This window comes from Aythya fuligula, chromosome 11, assembly GCF_009819795.1.
Source record: "Aythya fuligula isolate bAytFul2 chromosome 11, bAytFul2.pri, whole genome shotgun sequence".
Classification (NCBI taxonomy): domain Eukaryota; kingdom Metazoa; phylum Chordata; class Aves; order Anseriformes; family Anatidae; genus Aythya; species Aythya fuligula.
Genome location: NC_045569.1, coordinates 10,882,922 through 10,903,395, shown reverse-complemented (window position 1 = coordinate 10,903,395; position 20,474 = coordinate 10,882,922). Strand labels below are relative to the sequence as shown.

At 51.4% G+C, this 20,474-nt stretch overlaps 1 protein-coding gene across 1 annotated transcript; it reads left to right on the top strand.

Annotated features, from left to right (window-relative positions):
• The first annotated feature begins 8,176 nt into the window (after positions 1–8,176).
• Positions 8,177–12,471, top strand: NMB (neuromedin B). The gene is made up of 3 exons (XM_032194926.1): positions 8,177–8,348; positions 8,812–9,014; positions 12,189–12,471. Exons 1-3 carry the CDS (start codon positions 8,213–8,215, stop codon positions 12,234–12,236), a joined length of 387 nt encoding a protein of 128 aa, XP_032050817.1. The 5' UTR covers positions 8,177–8,212; the 3' UTR covers positions 12,237–12,471.
• The last annotated feature ends 8,003 nt before the right edge of the window (positions 12,472–20,474 follow it).

The following is a 20,474-nucleotide window of genomic DNA, read 5'->3' as shown; positions in this document are numbered from 1 at the left end:
AGCAGTTGTGTTACTGTCACTGAGAATTTAACAACAACAATAACAAAAAAGCTAAAATGCAAAGGAATTCTGATTGTAGAGGATGTAAGGGTTAGCTCTGAAAGAACCCCAGCTCCGAGAGATAGGTGGTCACTTCAGTTGTTTGGCAATACCAATGCACCTGTCCTGCTCATGGCATGGTCACCCCGCTGGCGATGCGGGCTGCTGGCAGCAGGTGTCAGCAGTCAGTGTGGCTGAGGACGTGCTCCTTGCAAATGTGGGCGCAAGGCCATGCTCAGGCTCTCGCAGGAAGGTGTGCCTTTCCCAGCCTTGCTCTCACATGTTGCCACACGGTGTAATTGAGCAGGGAGATTTTCAAACACTCAGGGTGGCTGGGGTAAGGGTGGAGTATTTCCCACTGCAGTCCCCAGCTTCAGTGCTTGTGGGGGCCATTTGGGAAATTACTCCTCTGGCCCCTGTTCTGCCTGTTTTCAGCTCAGCGTAGCTGACAATGTGGTTCTGTGTTATCTGCAGTCATAAAATGAAGTGTTGACTCTAATTAGAGCGAGGATAAATAAGCAGTTAATCCACTCACAGCTCGAACTCCCACCAGCTCCCGCACTGCCTCCCACATCACATCCCGCATCCGTGTAATGCCTCTCCTGCCGCTGTGAGAAGGGAAGGTGCCGGGAACGAGCCTGCACAGGCTGGAAACTGGGAACGTGGGGGCAGGATGACAAAGAGTTGCTGCTGGCTCTGTCCCCATCTCTTATTCTGCTTTGCTGAGCAGAAAAGCTACGGAGCGTGCAGGATCTCTGGTTCAGCTGGGTGCTAATGCTGTAATGTCTGGTGAGTGCTGTTGTGCTCCTACAGAGCCAGGGGTTTTGCTGCTAGGACTTGCTGTGTCTTTGTGTTTTATTTCAGTTTTATTCTTCTTTTAAAGGTGAAGCTGCCTGGCCAGTTGCAGCAAAGCCTTTGAGACTTAAGGATCTCAAGGTGGCTTAGGAAACACGGAGACCTTTGTGTCACAGCAGGAATAGGATTTGTTTGTAAAGTATGTGGGTGTTGAAAGGTCTGGTGTATAAAGACAAAAAAAAAAAAAAATAATAATAATAATAAAAAAAAAAATCCACCAGGTCTAAGACTGCCAGAGGCTCTGTTGTGGTTACAGCCAAACAGAGCAGGTTTTCTGGTAGACAATGTCATTGCCTAATTACTGCTCCTTCACATCCGCAGTTCAGGGCACAGGTCTGCAATGTACAGATTCCTTCATGGGCAGGAGCTGCCTCATCAGAACAAAGCAGTGCTGGAGTGTTTTTGATCACTGCTAGAATTCAGTTGGTGAACTCTTTTTTCAAATCAAAGCTGAATGCTTAAGCGAAAGCATGATGGATGGGAAGTGAGCTGTAAGGAGTAACATGCTGAAAATTGAAGCTCCTGGAGACAAAGGCTGTCTTTGTAGGTTTATGATGCTTGAATGCACAGTTGTTGGTTAAGCAGTGATCAGCTTTGCCCTGTTTTCATCTAGATCTGCCATTGCGTATTGCTTAGCAGGGCGATTCTAGAGGTTGGATTTGTAGTGATCGGTTGCGTGCTTTCTTTAGAAAGACCTGGTGATCTCATGGTGGTTTTACTGCCTTTATAACCAGAAGAGGTCAACCTTATTTCTTCAGAGAAGACTGCAAGGCAATGCCTTGTTTGTGTACGGTTAGAAGACAGCTTCCTGCTAGAGAAATGCGTGACCACAAACTCACCGTGCAGCTCCTGGGACAGGCTAAGCAGAGGTGCCAAGTGAGGAGAGGTGGCTTAGGCAGAGCTCGTCACTCAGAGGTAGCTCCTGTGCCAACGCAGAGCAGATGTGTCCATCTCCCCAGCTGAAGACCCACACGGTGTGGGTGACTCAGTGGCTGAATCAGATGAGGAATGTCCTGGTTCCAGTCCTCTGACTGCCAGGTGCGCCTGGGTGATGCCAGACAGGCACAGCCTTCGGTTCCCATCCGTGTCAGCAGATCCTGGTGCTGGCTGATGTGTAGTAGATGACTGGTCCGCATGTCTCAGCTCCGGCTGCTGGGAAAAGAGAAACAGCACCTACATTGCGTCTTGGGCCAATTTAATAGCTTCCTGCCTCCTTTACCTTCTGCCCTCCCTTGCAATACTTCCGTCCCTTCTGCCCTAGGCACGCAGCCACTCTGCTTGCTCACCCACCAGAAAACAGCAGATCCAGAGTCAGTGTGTGGGAAGGAGCAAGGCAGATCTTGTTGGATCTCCTTAGCCACAGCCAGGTGGCTGCACCACTGTTGGTAGCCTGCCCAGCCATGAGGAGCCCCTCGTGTGGCTTTGCTGGTGCTGTGTCCTTGGCCCCACTTGCCCCTCAGGTCCTGCAACAAATGCTCCTTCGTGCACAGTCCCATCTCACCACGGTGCGCAGCCTGCCTGTGGGTCCTGCTGGCTGAGCACATCGTGTGTTAGCAGTGGAAGCTGTCCCGCTCACAGGGCAGTTCATGCACGTGTTCAATTCCAGCAGGTCTTCTGAATGCTTGATCTAGCAGAGCTCCCTAAACCTTGGGGGAAATCAAATCTCTGCACAGACAGCTGCCTAATTAGGGACAGATTACCCCCTGTGGTCCAGGACTGCACAGACACACTCACTACCTCTTGCTCTCTCTGCCGAGCTCCTCATCTCTTGACTTTTCTGCTCATTCTCTTTAATAATTTAAAAGCACTTCCTGGAGCACTTTCTGCTGAGTATCTTGCTATCGCTTTTCCTCTCCAATCTCTCATTCTCCTATAGAAACCAGCCTTGCAGGGCTTTAGTTTCCAGAGAGACAAAAGTAAAAATAATGCAGAGAAAATGAACTTCAATTTAATTTCTCTAAGCCTCACTTCACTCAAACAGGGATGTCAGCCTTCTGCCACGTAATTCTGGTTGGGACACTTCTGAGCTAGGCCTGGATTTGCCTGCAAGAAAACAAGATTTTCTTCTAAGTCTTCTTGCAAAGCCGTTATTTGTACCATGTCCAGTGGGTGTGGAGTGAGTGGGAAACCTCAGGGAAAACCACAACTCATTTACTGCTTAAATGAAAATTGAAAAAGAGTTGAAAACAAGATGTGCAAGATTTCAAGATTTATCTTTTATAAACAACAGTTGTTGCCTGTGGAAGAATGAATGTAACAGAGGGATTTAATCTTTTGTAAATAAGAGACAAATGCATCAAAACAGACCCTCGGGCATATGACAGGACTTTAAATTTGACCTGGCTTTGGAGAAGCATTGAAGAGGAAGCTGAAAGAATGTCGCTGCTGCTAAGGGTTTTATTGGCACCAGGAGCTCTGAGAGAGACATATAGCAGGATTTGAGGCCTTTACTCTTTGTTTTTTATTAGAGCCATCGGTTTTGAGTATGCATTTGCCTGCCCAGTAGATATTTGCAGGGCCTGGGAGCATCTGCGCTGTGTTTCTGGAGCTCTCCAGCTCAGAGTCCCTCCCAGGCCAGACTGGCCACCTCACTGGGAGATGCATTAGTCAATGCCAAAGTATCAAAGTGTAATTCAATAGCGAAGACACAAAATGGACCTTGCTTTAAACCCTACGAACCATGGCATTTCCAGATTGGTCTATTAAGTTTGCCCGATCTTAGCTCAGTGTTAGCAAGGCCTTCTTAGCTGTGCAGTTTTTGGATACGCTTGTTTTACATAGCTATGGGAAGGTAGCTGTGCTTTCCCTGGCGAAAACTTGCTTTGTCTTTGGTGCATCTGCAGGATTTTTCACTAGTGCCTGTTTCACAGGTCTGTTAGTACTCACATCAGCCCTACATAGACAAACATTGCTCTTTGATAAGGAAGGGGACACCCCAGGTGTACTGTGCTGCCATCAGCTTCTGGACACCAGCAGTATAAGAACCTGCAGAAGAAATCAGTGATTGAGAGAATAACAACAAAGACCCAGGCCTGGGACACAGTCAAACAAAGACCCAGACGCGACACAAACCTGAAAGCATCAAGCTATTAGCTGTGGCAAATACCTGTCCTGTAAAACCCACCATGGCACCAGGGGACAGAGAGATGGCTGGGCTGGAGCCACAGGGATCTGCAGGCTATAAACCAGATCTGTGGGCTGGGAAGAAGTAGGACTTCTTGTCAGAGTAAGCTTGGAGCTCATTGAAGGATTCAGGAGGTGTGTGGGCAAGTGAGCCCACTGGGATCATCCACCTGTATTTCTCAAAGGTGTTTGGCAAAGTTCATCAGCAGAGGCTCCTAAAGAAAGGAAGCAGACCTGGAATAGGAGGGCAGGTCTTTAGAGGGAGAAATCGTTTGCTAAAAGGTAAGAAACAAAAGGTAGGAGGAAACAATCTGTTTCTGTAGCAGAAAACATCAGGGAGCTGTGCAGGGACTGCGCTCAGCATATTCAAAAATGATCTGCAAAAGAAGGCAAATATTGAAGTTCGGTGCTGATACAAAGTTTTTCAGGGTTGTGTGGATGAAGGCCAACTGTGCGAAGAGACTGGGCAATAAAAAAGATGAAATTCAAATGTACATAAATATAAAATGGTGCACAGGGGGAAAAAATAATTTTAACTCTATTTATAAAACAACGGGTTCTGAGTTAAGTGTTACCATCTGGAACGCTGGGGTTGTAACAGACTGTGCTATGAAAATGTCATTTCAGTGGTCAGTAGCCATCGAGAAAATAAATCACAAGTGAGAATCATTAGGGAAAAATAGAGAGCAAAACAGACCATCTCTGTTTCCTCCAACTGGAGGCATCAGAGGGAGCCAACGGCGCAAGCTGAAGGATCTTTAGAGCCTTTAGGCTGCTTTGGGTGAGACGGAACAGCTCCTGGAGGTTGTGGGTCCATGTAAGGCTGCAGAGAGGTGGCTCCAGCCCTGTCCCAGGGGTTAATCCTGCTGGGAAAGGGGATGGTGAGATCTCTGCAGACACACTGCCTCACGGACAAAGCCATCTATCAGAAGTCCAGCGTATGCTGAGTCACCTCTGTCCACCCCGGCTCCATTGCAAGGCACTTGCAGGAAGCTGGTGGCTGACAGGCAACCACCTGCGGAAGCCAGTGTGGTGACCTTTGCTGGCAAAATCAATTTCTAAAATAGAATTTGTACTGCCTTTTTTTTAATATATTAGCTGGGAAGATTTCTTTGGCGGCTGGTAGCAGTTGGTAAAGTGAACTGTTGAGTTGCAGAGAGCAAGCCACGGAGGAGCACTGGGGTGACAATTCCTGCCCAAGTGCTGGAGGTCCCAGCAGGGCCCAGATGAAAGCTGTCGCATCGGCAGTCTCCAGCCCCCACTGCCACCAAGCAGCGGCTGCCTCTCTGCGCAGCGGGGAGGTGTGCAGCCCCTGGGGAGCCCAGCTCTGCCCGCTAAAGCTGAAGGAAGGCAGCAGCAGAAAATGTATCACAAACCGCAGCAGGCTGGTGGCTGGGGACAGGGGTTTGGGTCGCCATGCTGCCACGAATCATACTCCCACGTCCAGCCTGCACCAAGCCCCTGAGCAGCTGTTCCCCGACTTTCCTTTTCCCAGCCTTTCCCAAGCCTGGCTAGAAATGTCGTGCCTTGCAGTCCCTCCTCAGTAGCGTGGGGATCAGAAATATCCATTCCTCCTCTCACACCCTGGCTGAGATAACACCTGCAGATGCAGGCTGAAAAAGAGGAAAGATCCGTGTCAGTTCAGTTGTGCATCGAGTTAAAATCAGATCAGAACAAAAGCCTTCACCCTGTTTGAAATGCTGTGCTGATTCCTGCTGCTTGGCAGGTGACAGTCCCTGTCCCTCAGGCTGCCTTCCCCTCCCAGTTAATCTCCCAGGAGCACTGCGCTGCCCTGCAGGAGCAGGACTTAACCCCGTCACACTTGGGTAGGTGCTGTAATTGCCCACGACTTGTTTCTCTGCCCTCTCTGTAATTGGCATCACTTCATCCCTGGCTTCATCCTCCGTAATCCTACAGGTATCTCCTCATCTCGCTCTAACCCGCTGCTGCTCGCGTGCAGTGACACAGCAGCTAACAGCATGCAGCTGCTGGTTAAAACAGAGGAAAGTTCTGTGTCAGTTCTGGTACTGTATCCAGTTAAAATCAGACCAGGGTGGGATCACAGGGATCACATCACCCCAGGCAGCCCAAATGCTAGTGAAAGCTTCCCACAAGGCTTCTGAGGAGTGACATGGGACAGCAGAGCCAAAGCTGTGGGCACAGCCACCTGGCTACACCAGGAGAGCAGACTGAGGGCTTTTTGGCTCTTCCCTCAGCTCACCTGGCAGAGGAGAACATCCAGAGATCTCTGGCTGCAAAGGGTCAGGGAAGGAGCATGGAGAGAAAGAGGCACGAGATTCCTGCTGCTGCCCAGGGCCTCCAGCAACACTGGCATGGGACCCACAAGCAGGGCATGTCTCCCAGCTGGCCTGCTGGCCCTTCAGCACGGCACACCTCCCCGACAGAAAGGGAGCCCACAAGGACAGCAAAGCCACCTCTGGGGAAACCTGCACCTCCTGACCAGCCAGCTGGCATCCTGGGACATGCACACAATTGAGAAGGAGAAATATTCCTTGTGCAGGAATATTTCATATCATTTGTTTATTTATTTATTTTTTCTTCTTGTAACATTAAAACTACATTTGCAGTTTTCTCTCTACCCCCTGCTGTGGCAGAGGAATGAATCTCCCCAAGACCTTTTCTCTTTAGCAGCAGTAAAACCCGAGAAGGGCATTGCTAATAAGCCTCCCCTGTGCCACCTCCCAGGAGAACTGGGTCATCTCAGGCATCTCCTCCCCCACAAGCCAGCACCTCCCTGCAAAGTGGTGAAGCTGCAAATTTGGCAGAATCTCTCAGGGGACTGTAGTGGGTTTTTTGCCTGAGGGCACTGATAGATGTTAATGGGTCCCACCTGGGCTCATGGCCCCAGGAACTGATTTAAGCTCAGCCCTGGGTCTTCATTCTCTCCTTAAGCTATGTAGTGGGGGTGCTGACCTCCAGCTCAGCAGTGCCTGGCCATGGACTGACTTCTGGGCTTGATCTCAGCCCTGCCTTATTGCTAGGTTGACCTGAGACTTGTGTCCTTGCTGTGAACCTGCCTGATGATCTGAGCTCTTGTCCGAACCTGGTGGCCATCTCTGCCTGCATTGCTTCCCTCTTGGTGGGACTGGGCCTCAGGGGTCTAACGGGTCCTGCTCAGCCCCATCCCTTCAGACGTTTTGCTCCCTGGCGCTGGTCTCTGTGTGCTGCACAGAAGAGGAATAATTCAAAATTCAGCATGCCAGGTGAGTTCTCTGGGCACTGTAACTTATCTTTGCTCTTACAGGTTGCTCTTGCACCTTGCTATTCACTGGGAACACCTCGGTGTGAGTGAGGAACCTGGAGGATCCTTAAAATCCCTGTGGGTTGCAGAGGAAACCAAGCACAGTCTGTGTCTCAGGGTCCTGTTTGACCAAGTTTTACGTGGATTTCACTGTATTCAGCAGTCACTGCTTCAGGCCCTTACTGTCACAGCTCCTGGCATGGCAGGGTGTGCACAACCTCATCCATGGTGTTGCTGGGTATGCACAACTCTATCCTATTCATGCAAAAAAGACAAATTTTGGGGGGAATGTGATAATTTATGGCAGGTGTGGCTGTGGTGCTAAGGTCTTCAAGATCCTGAAGTGACTTAAAAAGGCAAGCAGCCACCCTTTGCTTTGGGAAACAGATCTGCTTCCCATAGGAGGCCACAGACCAAAAGGGTAAAGGCACTCAGGAGAGCTGGTAGGTTTAAAGACAGAACCTTCCAAAGCCATCCCAATAACCAGGTAAAAACATACTGGGAGATGTCTTGGCTAAGCTGGGAGCTTGTGACTGAGCTCCAACGTCTGCAGGCTATATGTGGAAGGTGGAAGCAGGGACAGGGCATAGGGATTTGAAAACATGTGGACATGTAGGGATAACGATTGGAAACTCGGAGCTCAGTTTGTTGAGACGCATCAGGTCTTCTGCCGCTACTTTAGTTGTAACAGGCTGAGCAGCGGAACTGGGATCTGTCTCCGCAGGGGCCGCCCCGCTGAGGGGACGCCGAGGGCGGGAAGCGGGCGGCTGAGGGGGGAGCGCGAGGAGCCCAACGGTTGGGGTGGGCGTGGCGAGAAGCCCACGCGCTGGGGTGGAGGGGGCGTGGCTCGGCGAGGCCACGCCCCCCGTGGTATATAAACCGGGGCGGCGGCAGCGGAGGCGCCAGGCGGGAGCGGGTCCCGCCGAGGCGGCCATGGCGGCGCTGCGCTGCCTCCTGCTGCTGCTGTGCGGAGCCGCGCTGGGGCCCGCCGTGCACCTCGACTTCGCCGAGCACCGCAGCCAGGCGGCCAAGATCAAGGTCAACCCCCGCGGCAACCTCTGGGCCACAGGTAGCGCGGGTCCCCCTGGGGCAGAGCGGCTGGGGGTGGGGGTGAGGGGTCGGGAGCGGGGCTGCGGTGTGCAGGGGGGGGTCCCGGGGTGGTTCCCGTCCACGAGGAGGTTTTGGGGGCTCTCTGGTCGCGCTGTCATTTGAGGTGGTGGCATGGGACATCTGGTCCATGCCCACAGAAGGTGGCTGGAGAGCCTGAGGGCGGAGGTGATGCTCCCTGGTGAAGCAGGTGACATCTCCTGGGGGTGGTAATTTCAATCCCCTGAGGTCTGGTGTGGAACGAGGACCTGGGATCTCCGTGTTTCTCTGCATTGTATCCAGCTGTTTTAGACATTAGGGTTGCTTGGTGCATCTCACAGAGGGGTGTCAGCATGCGGTAGCAAATAACAGCTTAATGTCATTCAGCCGGAGTCTCTGACGCTCTCCAGCCCTTTGTGTAGCCACACAAGTGCGTTGTGTTGCAGGACACTTCATGGGGAAGAAGAGCGTCACGGGCACCCCGCGCCTGGAGTCACCCGAAGAGCCCGCAGTGCCGATGGTTTTTGGTCCCTCGCTCAGAGCCTTGCTGGAGGACATGATGGAACTGCTCACCCGCGAGCTCCTGAAAATCCTCTTGCAAGAAAGACTTTTGGATGAGAACCAAGGAAAATATGACCTCGCTGATCAGGTGAATATTGACTAATATGGAAGGAGATGCCCAGAGCAGGGAGGTGGTCGTGATGTTAATCTGCAACAGCCAGCCTTGCTGGGAACACCTGTACAGCTGCTATAGGTTTATTTCCCCTCTTGCTCCCTTTAACCTGCCTTAAATTACTTCCCTAGAGCAGCCACAAAGGAGCAGATAAATCTGTCAAGGCTTGCGTCCAGCTGGACAGCGGCTAGTGGTCCCAAATGTTTGGGAAGGATGTGAAGCTGGGCAGGAGGGGATGTCATGATCTCCAGCCCAGGGGTTGTTAATGAGCATCTGGGTCCTCCTAGATGCAGAGGAGGACAGCTGGCTACTGCGGCTCTCATAAAGAAATAATTCTCCTTACCCAGCCACCGCAAGGACCTGGAAATCCTGCCTCCCCTTGCTTTCTGTAGAGAAAGGCGAAGAGGGACATGGCTTTGTATTTACAGGGAAAAGTCTGCCCTACAGAGAGGTCTTGGGCTTCTGATTCCCCCTTCTGGGGTGGTTGTGTTGCTGTGCTCAGGATGCCTCATTACAGAAGGGGCATGTAGTGTTGTTAGCTTGGTTTGCAGAGGGAAGGTGTGAACTATTCTGCCACAGAGTGGGTATCGGGCAGCAGGCAAGTGCTCTGTCTGCAGCGGAAGCTCCATCAGCTATGTCAGCAGGTCCTAATTCTGCTCTTTTAGCTCCTTGGTGTGGCTTTTGCCTGAGAGCTCACCCAACTCCTAGTGGAAAATTAAGCCACTGGGAGCAAAGCGAGCCCAGATCCTCTCTTAAAACATGGAGATGGAATTGCTTGGTCCATGTGGTTCTGCCCATTTGCTGTCTCGTGTATGCTTCCCTGGTGTCTTGCCATTTCTATTCACAGCAGGAAGTAATGGAGAGCCTTGAAGGGATGAAATCCACTTAGGTGGGTCCTGTGTGTGCTGTACCACTGAGCTGCTTGCTTGAGGAGCTTATCCAGTAACAGTGAATACAGGTAAAGCTGCTTCTGTCATCCAGGTTTAGGCAGTGCTTGCTCCTATTTCCTTTTTTGTAGGGAAGGCACAAGTGGAGCAGAGCTGCAGGAAGGTCAGCCTGAATGGTTTATTTGAGCATCTTCCTGACTTGATTCCTTCAGATTAAGGTAAACTGAGGCTCTCCTAGGGAACTAGCCCCAGTGGGATAGAGAGGGATAGAAGCTGGATGTGGCCGAAGACATCCTGCTCTCCTCACATTGTGCTGTCCACTGCGGTGTCACAGCTTGTGCTCCTTAGATGCAGCTGCAAGGGAGGAGAAAGCTCTGCAGATCCTGGACTTTTCGTCAACCAGCCTTGGGGAGCCTTTGAGGAGGTGGAGGGTATTTGCTGCATTAGCTAAATGAGATGTGAGAGCTGGATGTGTGATCCTCGTGGATCTCCTCCATGTAGGTAAGTCGTGCCGTCACTGCTCTGTCACGGATGCACTTGGGTGGATGTTTCCTCAAACAGTGGTCCTGTGGCTTAGGCTGCCAGCTGGGGGTGCCTGTGCTCTGCCAGCTATGGCCGTGCTCATTCTCAGTGCTCAAAAGCAGGTCCTGGCCAGGGTTAGCACCCACTGTTAAACATTCACCTTTGGTGTGTGATCTGGGTGTCGAAGCTCCATTGCTGGAGAGCAATTTGGCTCTCCATGAAGCAGGCACTTGCCAGCTGTCTGCCTCATTGCTCTGATGCCTCTGGTGGCTGTGTGAGAGGTGGTGTTGCAGCTTAGGTGCCTGGTGTGCTGCTGGCTCCTGTCCCTCACAGTTTCTTCCCAGAACCTCTTGCCTCTCCTGCCTTGACCTGGTGGGTACCAGCCATCCTGGTGGCAGCAGGGACCCTGCTCTTTGCAGGCGTTACACTTGGTTGTGTCTTTCGACCACCTCTGAGCACCTCACTGGACTCAGTTCCTGCCTTCCTCCTGCCTTCTCACCCTCTGGGGTGTCCTTGCCTCAGAGCTGCTGGTTGATGTTACTTCTCCTTGGTGCCTTTGAGCACTGCACTTGTTACACTTTTCTGTGGGACTATACTTCTTGCTCCTGTGGGTGACACATTGCCAGTGCAAATTTCTGCCACTTACTGCTTTCTCCCTCACTCTGGCTGTTGTTGGACACCTGGCGTCAGCAGCCAGTGTGTGCCTGAACTGATCTGCGGGCAGTGCTTGCTGCCTGCCTAAGACGATGCTTAAGAGCTTTTTGTTGTGAAACTCTCCATGTGCCCTCTACTTGGGGTTTGTCATTTCCATCTTGACATGGTTTAGAAAAGCCAAGATGCTTCCACCTTCACTGGGACCTGCTGGTCAGCAGGACAAGAACTGACGTGCTACGTGTTGCTCTGCTGCTCCAGCACAAGCTGTCCTTTGTAGCAGGATAGCTGTCAAGGGAATGCAGACTTAATGAAAAAACAAGTGGACCTTTCCCTTCCTGAGGCTGTTGCTAATCATTCGCAGAATGGCTCTTCCTTTCTGTGGGGCTCCTCTAAACATTAAACAAGTCCCAGGGCTTAGTATTTTTGTTTTTCCTACCTGTTGCCAGTGGGATTTATCCCACGATGTCCCTTCCCAAAGCAGGAGCATGTATTTCATGGTTAGTGATGCAAGAAGTCTCACAGAGCAGAAGGGGCTTGCAAACAATATATATATTTTTTTAAATCTTTTCAACTACATGCAATAGGCAAGGCTTGTGCTCAGGGGGGTCCTGGTGCTGCCCCAGTGCTATGTGTGACAAATCTTTGGGAGGGGAGGATCCTCAGTGGGGGTGGGAAGGGCTGGCATCTCCTTGTGTGCACGGCAATATTTCTTCTGGAGGCAACCACGGTGAGACCCGTGTGTGGAATGAGATGACTCCAGGGTAGGGGGAGAGCTCCTCTGGGTGGAAAACAAATGCTGCTCTGTGTAGCTCTGGGCAGCATGCAATCCCTCAAAAATCCATCTACAACTTCTCTCTGCTGTGTTTTGTGTGTTTTTTTGCCTTCTCATGTAGCTCCCTGCTGGATTGGGCCCTGCGGCTGCTCTCATCCATGAAACCCAACACAGCAGTGATTGTCTCAGCGTCAGCACAGCTCACCTCCGATGTCAGCTGTGATCCAGCTGCTAAGCCCCATGCTGCCCAGGCAGTTGATGCCAACGAGGGCTGCATATGGGACCAGTTGCTCACTATTGTACCTTTTCTTGCAGGAGACCGGGCTTTTGACAAAGGTGCTGGAGAAGTATTTTTCAAACTGAAGGAGCAGAGCAGTGGAGGATGGAGTCTGTAGGCTTGGCCATGCACGGCAAACGGAGGAGATCATAATCCTTGTGGGTTACTGTAGCAACATCACTTTTTATTTATTCTTTCTGTAATACTGTTAATAGTGATTGCTTGTATGAAAAGCAGAGCCACCCTGTATATTTCCTGTATGTTTTCTGCTTTCTTGATATCTGATGTGACCCTGCAAATAAAATTAGCTCTTTGCAAACAGCAGCTTAGACTTTATTTGGGGGTGGAAAGGTTGACCCCATGGCTTGTGAAGGAAGAATGGGGAATGGAGGGAGGCTCCTGGATCTCAGCAACCAGAAGGCAAAAGGATATGCTCACTGCTGTTGGATAAAAGTGTGAGCGTGGGTAAGTTTTTACAGCACTGTGCTACTGAAGCACCCTATAAACCCTCCTTGCTGGAGAAATTATTAGCATGTTCCTGTGAAAACAAAAAAGCATTTTGCCTATATCACGGTGATTTCTGGTTGGAGCAGAACCCCAGGGTTTACTATGTTCCTCTGCTGTCCTTCAGAGTGCAGGCTGTGAGCAGCTTCTCATCATGAGCGTTCCTAGCCACCCTGGGCATGTGCTGATGTGTGCAGAGGGAGGGGAAAGCCATGGCAGGAATCTTCAGTCTTGGGGTTTGGAGCCTGTTGTGGGTGCAACCAGTCCAGGTGCATTTGCACTGATCATGTTTGCAGAAAATGAGCCTGCCAGCAAATGCACACCAAATACAGGTTTTAGACCAATAAAAGAGCATCTTTTCTCCCACTTACAGCCCTGCTTTTGAGCTGTTGGAGTTCTCTCAGCTATTTCAAGGTTGGTTTTGGCAGGTGAAAACCAAATGTCCTATAACTGGTTTGCCCCCAGCATTGTCTCCAAAACTTGGAGCTCCCCATCAAACACCCCAACAGTAGGGTATTTTGTACTTGAGGGAGATGTTTTCTGGGAGGCACCTTTCTTCAGTTAATTTTTTATTTTTTTCCCCAAGCTCGTTGCTGTGTGCTGGGATGTGGGTGACCCCCAGCTTGCCTACCGTTAGCTGTATCAAAGCCTTGTCTTATAAGCTAATTATGAGCAAGGAAAAATAATGACATAGCTTATCGTGTTTGACGCTGGAGCAGACCAGATGCCTCTCAGATGGCAGTGTGATGGAGTGACAGCCTTATGGGATTCCTGACCTGATGCTCAGCTGTCTCATGATGTGCTACGGAGTGGGACTGCAGCTCACAGCTTGCCCAGGGAGGCTCAGGGGAAGGTAGGCAGGTTTCTGGATGTCACAGCAGAAACCTGCCATGAGATACCAAGGTGAGAGCCTCCCTCTCCCAGCAGGAACCTCTCTGTTTTACCTGTCTGTCTGTCCACTGTCTGCCCCAGACCCCAAGATAAAGATGAATTGATCACTTAGCAATTATTATTGCAGGCAAAACAGACTCAATTGAGGGGAAATTAATGTATTATTTGGGGAGCTTAATGTATTGCCAGTTAACGTAATATAAGTATTTGAATACTGATTCAGGTGCTGTGCACCTAGGAAAGGTGGTTGTCTGAGCAGAGCCTCTCTGAATGCAGATCAGCTAGAAGGAACAGGTACTTCTTGCCAGACCTATTCATCTCTTGAGCATGAGGTGGCAGAGGATGCATACATCTTCATACGTAGTGCACCAGGGCTGCAGGTCAAGACACAAGAGGTCTCTGTTGGGTAGAGGATCCAGAGATCCAGGCCACGTTGAGCTGCCATGTAAGACCACTGGAGCTGTGTTGGCCCCACAGAGCCCTGTGTTGCACAGAAAGAAGCCTGCCTTGGGCACCATCCTAGGAGCACAGGATAATTTGGGCTGGTGAGGACCTGAGCAGGTCTCTAGTCCAGCCACCTGCTCAAAGGAGGGCCAGCTCTGGGGTCAGAGCAGGTTGCTCAGGGCTTTGTCTTGTTGGGTCTTGAAAACTCTGGGGATGAAGGCTGCATAGCCCAGTACTGGGCCTGCTGCTCCACCACTTAGCTGTGTAAGTTCCCATCACTTACAAGGTCATCACTTTCCAGGGCTAAGCCCTTACACCTAGGCTAGGGAAAATAGCATTTTACTATTACTATTTTCAGTTTTTTCAGCTTTGCATTTGCTCCCCTTGCCACACCTCCATGTTGCAGCTTGGACTCCTGCTCTCCAGGCTCTTGTGCCTCAGTGTTGTCCAGATCCTGCTCAGAGCAGTGCTGGCTGCTTCTGCACACCACGAGCAGAGGTGTAATGCGGCCACTGACTTGACAGGTCCCTGGGATGCCCCCAACCCACACAGACCCTCAGCATCAGAGGCAGTTCAGAGGATGGGTGTCTGCAAAGTGCTCATAGAAGGTGTCCTGGACTTCCCCCACCCCTGTGGCCATGGCATGACTGCAGAGGTGGGAAAAGGGTGTGAAATGAGAGAAGAAAAAAGGTGATAAGCCACTGTCACCCCTGACATTTGTTTCTATTCAGTTGTGGGACTGCCCCGTGAGGAGGAGCTGGCTCAGAGCTATGTGGCTGAAGGTTCACTACTACCACTTGGTGTCATTAGCGTCCCAGGCTTAGCGAACTGCTCCCTGTCATGCTCAGTTGCATAGGACTGGCTCTCCATCCTCAGCAAAGGTGTCAGGCCTCAGGTTGGTCTGCTCCTTCCTCTGCAGTGTTTTGAGACCCCTCTTCCATGGGAGACCAAGAAACCAGGCAATGAAGAGGAGGGAGAAAGGGGCAGAAAGGAAACCAGCTTGTCATCAGGATGCAAAAATGATCTTCATCTTCTAAACACCATTGCCACTCCCCTCATGCACCTCCATGGAAGCCTCTCTCATCCTGATATGGCCACCTAAATCTGACCTGAACAAGTTAAACCCAATTAATCCAAATGCTGAGACAGCTTCAGAAGTGGGTGTCCAGTGCTTGGCACCCCTGTTGTCTTGAAAATGATTTCCAGGGAGCAGGGCATCCTGCTGCAGAGGAGCCAAAGCAAAATGCAGAGTAGGGTTGCAAACCATCTGGGTAGCTCCATCAAGGGTATGATGGTAGGATGACAAGAAGGGCCCAGAGGGATCTCACCAAATGGCAAAGAGCAGAGAGCAAGGATTTGTACCCTGAATCCAGCACTGTTTTCTTCAAAGTAGTCCAGCCCTGTCATCGGCGCACATGTGGCCAGCGTTCCTTGGTCAGCTTTTGGGACTGAGGATGGACTCACCTGGGAGGTGACGAGAAGGGAGATTTAAGCCATGTACCAGCTCTTCCCATCTGTCTGGAGCATGGCAGAAGCACTTTGGAAAAAAACAGATATGGGACCCCAACGTGGATTTAGCACTGCATTGCATCTGGTCCTGCCACCTGAGGTCCCCAGGAAGAGAGTCAGCTGAAGAGGAGCAGGGGATGGGTTCTGGCCTGACAGAGATCTACCTGAAAGCCCCAAGCAAACAGCACAGCTTCTTCTGGATTTGGGTAGTCTGTGGACAAGCAACTGAAACAAGGACATCATAAAACATGGTGTCTGGAAATCTGGTGATTTCTGCAGCTCTTTGCACTAAGGGAATTGCATCTCTCTGCTAGTTTGGGAGGCTTTGGGCCATCTCAGGGCTGTGTCTCACCCAAGGTTGCCTATGTGAAGCGCTCAGACCAGTCTCACAATGTCCATGCAGCAGATGTTGCTGCTCAAGGCTAGAGGGAGATAGAGAGACTGTCCCAGCTACAGATCCACAAAAACTTTTTACAGGCTTTCTTTGCAGCATTTGTTCCTGGCAGACAGAAGTCAGTCTTCAACGGATGGAAAAGGTTCTGGAGCAGCAGGGGCAAAACCAGCCACACGGCCAGGTAAGCGCCTTCCTGCAGCCAGAAGGCCCAAAAACCCATCAGGGTGATGATGTGTGCAGGGGGGAGGTCTGTCATAATGTCATTTCCATTTTCTATATACTTATGCCACAGTTTTGATTTCTGCATGGTGATAATAACCAGGAATAAGAATAAAATATTCATATATTAATTGTTTCTTCAAGCTCGTGGTTTATAAAATATCTTGAGAGGGATAAACTTGATGTAGCACATGGGAGTTGCTTTGTGCAGCACTGTTCCTATAGCATGTGTTCCCTCCTTCTTCCAGATCTGCTCTAGGAAAAATGAATTTAGGACATTCCTTTCAATTTTCCTCCACCAGGAAAAGGACAAACTAAGCTCCCAGTAAACTTTGGGAAGTTTCCTTTTGACAGTCCCTCCAGAAATCTGTACCAGTTCCAGCTGCAGTCAGCACTATTTGCAGCTATTTGTTGCGTCTAAGCTAAGGCAACCTTCTCTCTGCTTGCAGACTACCTTGATCCTATTGATGATGATGATTATTATTATTTAAATATTAAGCAAGCAGTTGGTTGCAAGTTATCTTACAATACTTCTACCCACACACTGCAGAGCAGCCCTCAGGGCTTTCCACCTCTTCGGAATGGTTTCCTATCACACCATGTGCTATTGGCCTTTTTGCCTGGATGGAGGATGCAGATATTCTGATGATCTTCTACCCACAGATAGGGTATGGGGTGTAGAGTGCTTGTGTGTACTCAGACACAGACCTGAATCCTAGGTGGGGTAGCACAGCTCTGTTCATCAATTTCAGGGCTGGAGTGGTGATGCTAAACACAGGAGTTCCATGGAAAAATGCATATCGCTTTAATTAGGCCTCTAACAGCAGGGATTATGAGAGAAAGCTTCTCTCTAAATTGCAGCATGGGCTGAAAGTGCTAATTACCACATAGTGCATCGTAAACAAGCCCCAGCAAAGCTTGGAAAGGGGCAGCTCCCTCTTTGCTACGTCAAGCTGACAGGAAGGGCTGTTATCTCCAGGAAGGGGTTATCCAAGCTGTGGTGGTGAAATCCATGATGAAATGTGTCCCAAAGCCTCATGCCTTTGTCACCTCCTTCTGGGAGGATGAAGGCTCCATCTCCCTGTTAGCCCTCCTGTGTCTCCACCACAAGACACTAATCCCTGGCCTGTAGCTGCATCCCAGCACCCAGCAATGATCCTACCCACTGGCAGCCTGATCCCACCCCTCACCCCATGCTGCAGCCTGGCCACCAAGCTCACTCCTGATGCTCCTTGGAGCAAACCAACTGCACAGGAAGATCTTGGTGCAATGGTTGGCTTTTGCCAGGGCCAGGTCAAGCAGCATCCTGGCCTTGGAAGTGAAGATCACAGTAGCTCTTGCCTCCTTCTAATTAGCCATATGTGTGCAAGGACAAGTCTTTGAGCTTTTATACCTGTTGAGCAGTGTGGACTGGCACAGGATCATGCTCTTGCTTTCAGGGTTTTGCACTAGGATGAAGCATGAAATAATCCAGGTTGGCCTGTTTAGCTTTTGGCATTCTAGGCAGCCCTGGCCCATGGGTCTGCGTTTGCTGGTAGAGAGTGAGCCAAGTCTATCATACCTCTGGATAAGGGAGATGGAGAAACTTCAACCCAGGCAGTTTGGGGCATTTCTCCACTCCCTGTCCAGTGAAGGTACTCACGCTGCTAAGGCCAGGCAGTAGCAGGCCTGGCAGGAGCTGTGGCTGGTGAAAGAGATGGGTCAGAGCTGCTCCCCGTGTCCCCAGCACCGCTCCCCAGGAAGCAGGTGGGCAGGGACGTGATGCACGGCGTGACACACGTCGGAGGTGAGACCAGCCTGCTGCCCAGGCCCGGCTGCTGAGATGAGCCTGCCGTGGATGGTGGCCACGAGTCAGGAGCTGAGACAGGCAGCAGTCACAGGGAGGGGAGAGGAGCCATGCCGTGCCCTGGCCTCTTGGCTGGTCTTGTTTTGCAGGTCTCGCGTGCTGAGATGCCTGGCCTTTTCCTCTTGTGTTTGGCTCCACTGCAGCCGCAAGTGCCTGCCCCGCATCACCTTCGTGGTGATCACCTTTGTGGCTCCATGGGCACCATGCCGCTGCCTACCTGGTGGGCACCCTCTGCTGGGGAGATCTCAGCAGGTTTCCCTTGGGCTGGCCAACGGGAGGCCCTTTCCTCTGACACCCAGACCTCTTCCAGTGATGGGATGTTGGATAGGGGATGTTAGATGGGCTGCACCACAACAGAGCCACTGCCTGGCCCCAGCTGAGGTGTCCATGTCCATGCTTGGGACCAGGAATGGGGATGGCCATGGTGACACCTGGATGCAAACGCCACATCTACCCCATTGGCCCCAACAGCCTGTGCACAAATCCCTTGTGGTGGCCTCCTGGGCTCCTGATGTGTCCCCAGAGCCACCTCCCTGGCTAAGCACATCCCTACGCTGTCCCCGCCTTGGCTCCCAGCACTGCAAGAAATGGTGAGGCAGCTTGCACAAGAGGGGCTGCTCCCACCGCCCCACTCCCTGCCGTGGCCTGGATGGGGTGACTCACCCTCATCCATCACTGCAAATAGGGCGAAGCAGAAGCAGCTTGATAAAAGATGTCTCTCAAACTGTGGGCAGGGTGCTCACGGCAGGAGCAGTGCCCTGGGCACGTGGCTGTGGGCTTCTGCACCTAAAACTCACCCCTAGACCTGTTCCATGGAAGGTGTCTGGAGAATGGCATGACTGCACCACCATTGTCCTCAGAAAATAGGAGAAATACCCAGAAAATTGAAAGGAGAGAGGAAAAAAGAAAAAAAAAGAAAAAAGAAAAAAGAAAAAAGAAAAAAAAAAAAAAAAAAAAAAAAAAAGCTTGAGCTATCATTGTGGCCTTAGGCTTCCCATAAGACCTCTCTGTGGATGCTGAGTGCTGGGGAAAGGCAAAGCCAGCCGTATGCCAATGACCCCACCAGCAGCCCAGAGGTGTGCAGCATCCCCCTGCCACTGCCACACCACGCTCCCATCGCCACCGGGGATGGGGGTCTCTGGGGAAGGATGGCAGCTCCAATTCACAGGGCTCTTCTCCAGGGAGAAGTACAACTATGCTGTGCATGAACCATCAGCTCCCACCCCATGGGGAAAAAGGGTTATGAACTAAGTGGAAATTCAGTGAAATCCTTTCTCTGGGAAGTGGGATTCTAGCAGCTGGACCGGGCATCTCCTTGGTTATCCCATTCCCACACTTCTCCAAGAGGCCCAAAGCCACAAACTCTAGTGATCACCCCCCAACAGCTGCCTCATTTTCTCTGAAGCCCACGTCTCCCTTGCTTTGCAGATGCTTCTGGATCTGGAGCTGACTCCACATCCAGGCATTGCCTGAGCCAGCAGATGCGCCCGCAGCACAGTTCTGCACATGTTTCCCAGCCACGTCACCTTTGCCATCCCTTTGTTCATCTTTTTTTTTTTTTTTTTTTTTTTTTTTTTTAAACAACCCCCAGGGAGGGATTCAGTGTTCAGATGGAGTAGCAACAGTCTGGGACTTGAGGGGAAATGGCAAAGTCTGACCAGGAATGCCTCATTTCCTGCTGGGCATGAACTTGGTAAAAAACAAGACGTGGTTTTACCCTCCCTCTGCCGAGGGGGTTGGAAGCACGAGAAAACTGCTGGGAGAAACACGCCAGGCTGGCTTCTTGCCTGCAGCCCCGGGAGGCAGCGTGGGCAGGCGGGGAGGCAGCACCTCTGAGCAGCAGCCGGCCCTGGGGATCGGCGGGCGCTCCGGCATCGCCGCGGCAGAGGTAGGCTCGGCACGGGGAAGGGGCACGGGTGCTTCTGCAGGTGCTGCTCAGATGGTCCCCACTGCCCAGGGGTGTCCGGCAGTGTCTTGACCAAATGCCTTGGCCAAAACCATGACAGCATGCTTGTTTTCCAAGTTCTCTGCTTGCTGTGGCATGGTGCTGCCACCAGCCAGCTCTGAGGATGCAGGGTTGGAAGTAGTGACACGGGGCAGCTTCTCTGTTGCCTCTGGGTTAATCCTGCTCTCTTGGGGTTGCCTCCATCTGGGGCTTGGGGAGGAGCAGCCCTGATGCATGGAGTGCCTTCTGCACACAAGCAGAAGCTGGATTTTTTGATTAGAAGCCAGCCCAAGGCAGGATGGAAGCCCAGACAAAAGACCAGGGGTGGAGAACAAGCAAGAGGAGCAAGCAGGAGGTCCAGCCATGTGTGTGCACCTTGCTGCCAGTTCTGGGGACACACTTAGGCATTGCAGCAGAAACTCCTGCAGCTCTGAGCCTGCTTTTCTCTGGGATGTGGCCTGGGGAGGTGGATGGGGTCCCATGGGGGATGCCTGAATGCACTTCCAGATGTAAGGTGGTGATACTCGTAGTGGGGGATCCAGGTGCCAATTTCCAACCCCCCAGGCAGCAGG

Bases quoted from the DNA above. Each gene is read 5' to 3' on its own strand.
- NMB (XM_032194926.1), top strand. From the start codon at position 8,213: ATGGCGGCGCTGCGCTGCCTCCTGCTGCTGCTGTGCGGAGCCGCGCTG. The intron at 8,349-8,811 runs GTAGCGCGGGTC...GTTGTGTTGCAG, and splicing joins CGGCAACCTCTGGGCCACAG to GACACTTCATGGGGAAGAAG. The intron at 9,015-12,188 runs GTGAATATTGAC...CTTTTCTTGCAG, and splicing joins AATATGACCTCGCTGATCAG to GAGACCGGGCTTTTGACAAA.